Source organism: Psittacula echo, assembly GCF_963264785.1.
Source record: "Psittacula echo genome assembly, chromosome: 5".
NCBI classification, from domain to species: Eukaryota; Metazoa; Chordata; class Aves; order Psittaciformes; family Psittacidae; genus Psittacula; species Psittacula echo.
Window position 1 is genome coordinate 15,781,107 of NC_137739.1, and position 9,517 is coordinate 15,790,623.

The following is a 9,517-nucleotide window of genomic DNA, read 5'->3' on the forward strand; positions in this document are numbered from 1 at the left end:
TGGGCAGATTCATCCTGAGGACATTTTCTACTCACTTTCATCTTTCTGTTTTAAGCTTTTGGGGCAGGAATCCTCTGTCTGTTTGGACTAGCACTAAAACAGGCTGGTTCAGTAGGGGAAAAAGCAGGACGACGTGGAAATCTGCCTGCACTTACACACTCAATCAGCAGTGCATCAACAGAATAGGTAACCAGAACCTTTAAAACTAAAACCAGAGATGCTACTTTTTTTAAAAACTTTCACAATAAAATTTATTATGTTAATATCATTAAAAATATTATAAAATAATAAAATATTCTGCTTGGCAGAAAAATTATGCCAGGGTTTTAAAACCCCAGGTTTGTGCAAATAGTTTTTGTAAACATAAGAAGTCAAGTGTTCAAGTTCCATCCCAAAATACAGTAAATCGCTACAAAAATAAGTTTGCTCACTGTCAAACATGGTTAAAAACCCAGGAAGCTGGATTTCTTCACACATCTCTCACACGTCCGTATACAGTTAATGCTGTACTTATATCTGAAATGGGAAGGATTTCAGATAGTCCTTTAAAACAGGATTGAGGGGAATCTGGTTTAAGTTCTCTCTTCCAAAAGTCTTTACAATGCTTTTCCGGCAGAGCTCCTGCAGGGGCTGCACGCGGACTTTGCGCAGGGGGGTAACCAGTACCTTCCTCGGGGAGCTTAGGTAATGTTCCAGCAGCTTAAAAAGACAGTCAAAAATCTCTTTGCTGCCATCCAGGCTGAAATGCCCAGCCTGAAAGTTTATCCGGATGCTAGTTGGCCCAGTCGCAGTCTTAACACTGATGGCAAAGAAGCAATTCTTCTGTGTGCTGTCCCTGATGAGGAAGGTGCCCTCAGGCTCAGACTTCAGCTTCTCATGGGCAGCATTGACAGTCAGAGGTCCCCAGTAGAAGCCACAGGCTTCCAACAGGCTGCTGGCTCGAGTGATGCTACCAAAATCTGCTTGCGAGCGAAAGGTTCGGAAGTGAGTGTTGCTCTGTGTCCGCACAGTGCCGGGCCGGCCTGGGCCCTGGTAGCCTCGAGCCTGTGAACGATCCTGTGCCGGAGGGTCAAGTAGACACCTTGGGTCTGCTGCAACTGCATTATCTGCTGACACCTTGCTGTGCGCTACCATCCTACAGCCTAGACCAGCGGATGCGGTCTTCCATAGCGTCAGCGGCTACGGCGGGGCAGCTTTCCAACAGCCAATCTGAAATACCAAAGAAACAGTGTGAGATTCCCAGAGAAAAGCAGCTGCAGTCTCTGAATGACCAAGTCTTCCATTCATATGCCTCCCACCCGTTATAAAATAATGAAATATTCATTTGCCAATTCACACTGGGCAAAAAAATTGACAGAATTAGCAGAGATGGCAAAGTCCAAAGCTCCAAAAATATTTAGCGAGAATCATTAACAGCTACAGAAGATAACACAGTTTCCCTGCTATAAGCCCACAAGAGCATACTGGGACCTGGAGCGAGTCAAACAACATCAATGAGCAGTTTTCTTGTATACACTATCAGGTTCTCAAGTTTTTTAGAGAACAAAGCAAGGTTTTACAACTGAGTTACCAATTTCTCATCACCTCTGTCTTTCCCTTCACCGATACCAAGTTGATGTCACAACTCAGACAACATTGTTATTTGGTGCACTGTGTGAAAAAGAGAAAGCGGGTGAAGGAAATGTAAACTCTGCAGCTGGGTCTGGCTCTGGATAACTGGGGAAGAGGGTAAGGTGAATAGGTGCCATTGTGTGACTGCAGTGTAACTTGGAAGGGCAGCCTGTACCACTGCCAGTTTACACAGTAATCTTAATACTTTCCTCTCTCCTGTTAACCTGAGGCTCAGCCATAAAAGGCAATTTCCCATTCACCTAACTTTCCCTTGGGATAGCAATGCTACAACCTCACTAGCTTACACAAATCAACCTCTATGAACCCTTAAAGCATTACTCCTCAGTCTCTCTCTCTTTTTTTGTATTACATGCACTTTAAGTGGCCCAATCTAAATTGCTTCCTATTGATATATCTTTCAGCATGAGGGACTAAATTCATCCCTCGTGTTACTTCAAAGGAATTAGCAGTGCTGCACCAGGAATGAGTTTGGCCTGAAATGTCTACCTCTGACAGTGTGGTTCAATACATCTCCGCTGGCTGCCTTGACCTTACTGGCAAGCATAGATTTTAGGATTTATCCCTACAGTCAGATATAGATCTGCAGCAGCAGCTTGTTGAGAAACCTTGAAGTATTCTCAGAAATGAATCCCTCAGCCATCTTACATTTCAGGGTAACATGCTAATGAGGATTTCAAAGAAAGCACACAGCTGGATTCCTGTCTGTGCTAATTTAACAGCTTAATGTTTGGTTTCATTTAGGTCATCTTACCTCCTGGAACAGCAAAAAGGGCTGTAAAATCCTTATGCTGGCAAATAACTTCCCAGGCTGAAAGCAGCACTGGGCTTTCTTTACACAGCCTAAGGAAACTGGTGTCAGTTTTTCCAATTACTGGGCCAGGATTATTACTAACCATTTAAGTTAACAAAAATTAAATTTCATGGCACGCTGGTGAGAAATAACCACAAAACCCGCGAACTCGAACTCGCAGGGCTCCCTAGCGGGAACCGTCCGTAGCCAAGGAGTTTGCGGTGCCTTTCCTAAGGGCGCAGAGTAAACTCAGGACACGCCAGTCTTCAGAGCCTGACAGTCAGCGCTGGTACGCGATACCGGGGTGCTTCTCTCCTCCGGGGCAGAACCCAGCACGGTGCCCTCCCGCCCGCTCCGTGCCGGGGCTGCGCGGGGCCCTGCCGGAGAAGGTGCGGGTCCTTGGAGGAGAAGGGTGCCGTGCAAAGCTCGCTGCGTGCTCGCTTTAGTGTTGTTCTCGCTCTTTTTATACCGGGCACGATAGCTCCGTCTTGAACGCGGACACCGAGCCAAAAATGGAGGGGGGGGGAATAGAACCAAAAAACCCAAAAAGGACCCCTCCTCCAAAGCCACCAGGCTCGGCACAGCTCCCTGGCCTTGCCTCCAGAGTCCCACCTCTGTAACCTCGGCGCAGGAGCGCTGGGCTCGCGAGAACCCCGCGGGAAAGAGCTCTCCCTCCCTTACCTTCGCCCGGCGGCTACTCCTGGCCCCGGCGGCCGGCTAAGCATCCTCGGCGCGGGGGCCGTGCTTGGCGCCGCATGAGCCGGGGCTCCCGCGGGCGGGCGGGCGGCACCTCCAGCGCTCTGGGCCCGCTCATCGCCGCCGCTTTCTATTTAACGCGGCGGCGCTTTTCTGCGCGGCGGCTCCTCCCCTGACTTCTCCGAAAACACGTGGCCGCAGCTTCACTTTCACTTTCCGAACGAGTTATGGCTGAGCCGAGCCGAACCGAGCTCAGCCCTGCCCTGCCCGCGGCTACCGGCACCCGCGGAGCTCGCTTGGGGCTCCTGGTGCTGCGGATCGCCGGCGGTGGGGCTGCTGCGCCCCGCTCGGCTCGGCTCGGCTCGGCTCGGCTCCGCTCCGCTCCGCCCCGCGTGTCCCCGTCTCCGGTTCACCCCATGTCTTCTGTCCGACTAAATCAGTGGTTGCTCTTTCTTTTCCCTAGACAAGGCCAGCAAAGCTGTGGTGTGCAAGGCGCCCCTGGGTAGCGGCAGGCAGCTGCTGCAGGGTCAGGATGGGTCGGCTGCCTGGGAAGCCCAAGCGCAGGAGTGCTCCGAGGCCAAAGGGAGGCGAGGGAACCCTAGAGGTAGGTGATGGACAAGGCTTTGACCTGGCAGCTAGCTCAAAACGTGGGGGGAAAAAACGGCAAGAAAAGCGAGCGAGTAACCAACGTAGGAAGTGTTAACTTGAAGATAGGTGCTGTCCTCAAAGCTAAAAGGTCAGCATGGACAGAACAGGTGAGAGAACCTAATCTGTAACTTAAACGTCTGAGAAGGGGAGTGAATTTAGATAAATAATAATTTTAAAGTGAGAAAAGCATTCAGAGGAATCTGTGGTACTTCCACAGAGAGGACTGTGCAGACACTACCCTGGGATTTGAGTTCTCGAAGCAGAATTTCCCTGGGGTTTTCCACAGGGTAATCAGATTTAAAAGTAACTGTTCAAATCCCCATCTGTATTTATAACCTTTGCCAGAAGCCAGTGCAGGAGGCTTGGGATGCTGTTCTGCTCTCCCAGAGGGAGGTTTGAAACCGCAAGTACCAAACTAGTGTCTTATGTGCTCTCTTAAGTGGGTTGTTCCTAAAGTAGTAATCAACATCTGTCTAAAACACCAAGAAGTTGTTCTTCTGATTATTCCTTATTTCTTTAGAAGTCAAGTGTCCTTATCAGTGCCTTGCACAGTAATTCATCTGCTCAGGCATGTGCAAAAATACAGAAACTCCATGAAGAATTCCACTAACTCTTGGATCTGCAATGACTACACTTATGTACTGCTTCCAGAGCACATGTGGTCAGGGGCATGCAGTATGACATGCGGGTTTTGCAGCCAGAATGCTTCCTTATATTGGGATCAGGGGAAGGATGTTTTTCCCCTTGCAGTCAACAGTGTTTGTGACAAGGAAATGTTTCTGTCAAATTCTGAAGGGAACAGGGGCTGGGAAGCACTTGTGAGTTGTCCTTTGGGATGAAGTTGAGGGCATGTATTTCCTGCTTTGAGACTGAATATTCTTTTCAAAATCCAGTGTGGTCACAGACTGAGTTAACCTGATGGCAATACAGCGCCTTAGTGATGTGCAGCCAGTGGACAACAGGTCAACCTGGAAATTTCTGATGATGCTTTCTCTACCAAAATTTACTGCTTATGGTCTGTCATGTGAGAGTATAGTTGTCATGAATTTGAAGAAACAGAGCTTGCCGCTGATTTTAAGACCTGGCACAGAGATTCACTTTGTACTCAGAATCCTCTTTCAAACAATTTCTGAGCAACTGAGCTTAAGCCAAGGTTTGGCATAAGCAGCTGGGGGAGGGAAGCTCACCTGCTTTTCTGTGTAAAACAAAAGCATGGGTGAATGGTGGAACTGAAACTTGCTTTTGAATTTGAACCTGCAATAGTGGAGAAATGTTTTGCCAGCATTTGCTCTGGTGTAGTGTGCTCCATGCAGCAAGGAGATTCAGTGTTTGTTTTGTATAAGGCATTGTTCATATTCAGGCAGGCTGCACAACCAGGCAGCTCAAACTCTACTTAGCCAAGACAAAATCTCCTTCCTCCTTGCCACCCCTCCAAAGAAAAGAGATAATAAAGTGCTTAACTGTGTCACAATAAGGTAAATCTGAGCCAAAAGTGCAGCTCAGATCCTCTAACTCCTCACCTAGACTCTGAGGGCCCCGCCAAGCTACCTTCTGCTACTGCTGGCTCCTGCCGTCATTGTGGCTTTAAGAAGTGGAGCAGCATGGCTGTAATGCACCGCAGTGGCAGGAGTGTTTCTCAGATGAGATAGAGGTTGGCTGCAGCTTGCTGTAGGCGTGCCAGGAAAGCTGTTCCACTCTCACATAATTTTTAATTTTGTAAGCTCACAGGGGAAAGAAAGATCCTTCAGGTGCACGTGCAGCCTGTCAGCCGTGTACTGAGCAGTGCAGCTGACAAAGAGCCTGTCCAAAAAGTCTTCATTGAGCAGGAATGTGGTAATAACACTTAGTTGCAAGGCGTCGGAGCTGGGCAGGGCTTGGATGGGTAAGTGAGCCCCCAGCACTGAGGAGAGCATTGCAGTGAGCCTGCCAGCTCACACACCAGCCGCCAAGTGCTGCTGCCTGCAAGAGCTTGATACTGACTCTATGTGAATCACAGGCAGAGTGGTCCAGGTTGGCCATAAGGTGCTTAAAAAGGCTTGCCCAGAAGAAGTGGTTGTCAGTCATAATATGTGAAGGAGACTTGTACAGTGAGTAAAGATTTTTTGATAGTTAGAGCTGGGGTTTTAGACTTGAGGGTCCCACAAGTTGAGCTTTCTTGGGAAATCTTCAATTTTACCACTGAAGTTTACTTTTGCAACCCACATTCCCACCCTTCTCTTTCCTTTCTTACCTCCTCTCCCTCTACTTAAAATCCCCGTAGCCTGGGCCTTGGGAAGAGCTCCATGTCCCCAGGGTTGGGTGACACAAGGTGACCCTACCCATAAGAGGGCAGAGCATAAAGCTGAAGCTGGTGTGGAGCTGTTGGGCAGAGCACTCATCGAAGGGGGGCTCTAGGAATGACCGAAGGTGAAACCTCTGCTGCCAGTTCAGGGGATTCTGTCACTCAGCTTAATGAGCATTTGCTGCTTATTGCAAGGTGAATTAGACTTAGAGTCTGTTTGGTAAATAAAGCCTTCCTGTGATATGCCTTTTTCTCTCATCTTTGCAAAGTACAATTTCACTTGGAGAAACAAACTTTCTTGCCTTTCTTCCCTGCTGATGGTCTCGGAAAAGAAAGGCAAGGTCTGGAGGGAAAGAAAACAGTTGGGAGACATTATATGATATCCCCTTCTCCCACATAAATGCTTTTGATCTGAAGGGTTGTATCAGTAAATCTCCAAAGCCTAGGAAAAAGAACAAACTCAGCTTTTGTTAAAAATAGAAGTCCGTACCCTTATTTTTTAAACACTGGCTTGGAAAATGATGGAAAATTCAGAGGAATCATTAGGCATTTGGGCAGCAGGAGCACAGCTTACTGGCTAGAAAGAGGGCAAAGGCTAAAGTGTATCTGTTTAGAAAGCACTGGGAATATGAATGCCAAGAAAGGTCTGCCAGAAGGCAGCAAGGGAAAAAACATGGTTCTGAAGATAGGAGAGTGCTGTATCTGTTGGGGATACAGGAGGCATTTGCCTGTTGGTTAGTTTGTTTTCCAGAAACCACACTCTTGGTGCTACTAGCAGCAATGTAATGCATGCAGAGCTTCCCTTATGCTCCAAGCCTCCCCTCACCTAGTGAAACCACCAAGAGGGAGGAGGTTGTGATAGCACTTATGGTATTCCCCAGTATAAATTCCCTTATGGGGCACTCCACACCCTGCTGAATTCATCCCACTTGCAGGGACAGTCCTCTGGAAACAAATAAATAAATCAAAAAACTTGAGAGGTTTGACAGTCAGCAGGCACTCCCCATTTAGCTTTTGCGTGATTTTTGGGAACAGAAGCAGACACTGATTCTGTTATGAACCTGGATTAGCTAGCAGGCCAATGTGTCTGTGGAATAGAACACTGTCTAGAATTTGGCATAGTAAGTGGGTGATCAGTGTGGGAATTAATAGGGAATTGCTGTTTTCTTGTAAGAACAGTAAATAAGGTCCATATTTTACTATTAGTGCTTTGAGTTAGAGCCTCTCTTGTGCTGATACTGTAAGTGGTAGCTCTTACGTGAAAGTGCTCATTATCTAAAATGACCAAACCAGCAACACCATCTACAGAAAAGGGGAACTGAAGCACAGAGATTCAGTGATTTGCTTAAGTCTGAGAGTGATACAGTCTGCGGAAGGGCTAGGAATGGAACATAATTCAGGTCTTCAGAGCCCCATACTAGAAACTTAACCACAACGCCATCCTTCCTGTTTTAGTGGGTTTTGTTTTCTTCTCCAGAATCTGAATTTTCATTTAAATGAAACCCCTGAAATCGGAATTTTTTGATTTTGCAAGTAAATTAGGCATCACACTGCTTCTGATTCTGCTTTCAGGTGCAGTGAAACCAGCAGCACTGAGAAGTGTGAACCTCTGTCACCCACTTTAACCAAGGTATTAAGGTCAAAGTTTGACATATTTAAATAGGACCTGCCCCAAAGATGTAACTGTTGTGACTTGACATTTCCTTATGCACCTCCTTGTCCATACTATCCACACTATAATTTTCTAAGTTAAGAGATAATAAAAGTAGACCTGATGAATACAACTCATCCTCTTATTCTTTTAGTCATTTACTTCCAGGTAAAATGGCTATAAAATGACTCACTTTACACTGATATTAGTTACCACTAAAGAATGATGTGTGTATGGCACAGTTATCACAGCATACACAAGTCATGATGCTAAGAACAAAATCAATTTTGAGGTGTCACCAATTTTTAATCAAGCCTTGATAAACATTATGCCTGTTCCTAGACAAGGGCTAGTCAGTCACTACAGAATTAGTAATTTCTGTCTGAACTGGCATTTGTGCTGTTCTGCAGATAAAGTACAAGTCAGATCCCATCCAGCAAGGATGGATGATAGAAATTTGTGATTTTGTCTTCTAAAAAGGATCTCTCTGAGTATGAGTTGTAAGAAAGTGCATGTCTACTGGCTAGGATGAAAAGCTGTGGGTTTTGGAAATAAATTAAGCTTATCTGTGTATTAAAACTGAGTAAAAGTTGAGCATCTCCTTCTCCTGAAGTGCCTTTCATTAGTCCACATTGTTTAAAATATATCTCTGTAAGAGATACAAACTCTTATACTTCAAATAAGTACTAAAATAACTATCTGAGGCTGTGAAGAAGGTTTCTTTCTGAACTGGCTATTCTGGAATTGTTTGTTCTTCTGTGACAGGTAATTCTGGTTTCCTTGAGCCCAGACTAAAGGGACCCTGCCTGGTGTTCAGTGCAAGTTCTTTTCTTGATATTATGTAAGTCAAATCAAGATTCGCATTAGTCTCATTAATTCAAATGCTGAACAGTTAAGCATATAAAATGTGGTTTGGGTTTTCAACATTTCACTGGTTTAGACATCCTTCTTGGTAATTAGTTGAGTGAAAAGAAACAAAAAAGGAAAGCATGAAATTGTTGGTAAAAGCATTGTGAAAGAGCAGCCTGCTTTCATACGAATGAGGAATCTGTGTTGCTTGGGTAGGGGGATGAGTATGTGTGTGCGCATACTCTACAACTGATGGAGGAACTTTGGATCCCTAAAAATAATGTTAGTGTTAATTACAGAGGTAGCTGGCTGCCGTTCATACAGGGGAACTGCTGTTATAAATACTGAACTGGATATTTTAAAGCAGAACTATATGAAGGTAGTTTGGCTTCCAGATACACTTACTGGACCACAGAGGTTTCAGTGCTGGCTGGATGAACATAGACCTTGAATTTCAGAACCACCTGCTCATTTTACTTCAGTCTGGCTACTGCAGTTCCAGAGTGATCCTTTCCAAACTCAGCCAGGAGAGATCTCTGATCCCTTCCTATTGCCTCTGTCACTGCCCCAGCAGCTCTTTCCCTTGGTGTTGAAGTCACATTCTCTGTTTCTCCAGTTCCCTGTTCTCATGTCTCCAAGCCCATGAAGGAGCATGGTAACACTGCACAGGGAAGATCAGCCAAGGCGCTGAACAATGCTGTGGGTTTTGGAGTGAGCGTACTGCTTGTACATGCAGCTAGAGTCCTGAGGCAGTTATATATCCGTATAATATAGGAAACAGATGCTGGCTATTAAGAGAGAACAGGAGAGTTCATAAGCTTTGGGGAACAAAACATAAATTCATAATCCCAAAAGACCTCCAGTGCATCTTTATTACTATTTCAATGGTATTTTTACCCTCTGCTTTTATGGTTTCCATTCTTACAGGCATTTTTTACCACTTCTTTTTGTTTTCAGTGCCTGTTTAGAT

The 9,517-nt window shown here is 45.8% G+C and overlaps 1 protein-coding gene across 1 annotated transcript; it reads right to left on the minus strand.

The window, feature by feature from the left end:
• Window positions 1–340: 340 nt before the first annotated feature.
• On the minus strand, window positions 341–3,217 carry SOCS1 (suppressor of cytokine signaling 1). Its single transcript, XM_080618500.1, has 2 exons — window positions 3,104–3,217; window positions 341–1,209 (listed from the first exon to the last, which is right to left on the minus strand). The coding sequence occupies exon 2, from the start codon at window positions 1,132–1,134 to the stop codon at window positions 511–513; it is 624 nt and encodes a 207-aa protein (XP_080474626.1). The 5' UTR covers window positions 1,135–1,209; window positions 3,104–3,217; the 3' UTR covers window positions 341–510.
• Window positions 3,218–9,517: the final 6,300 nt, after the last annotated feature.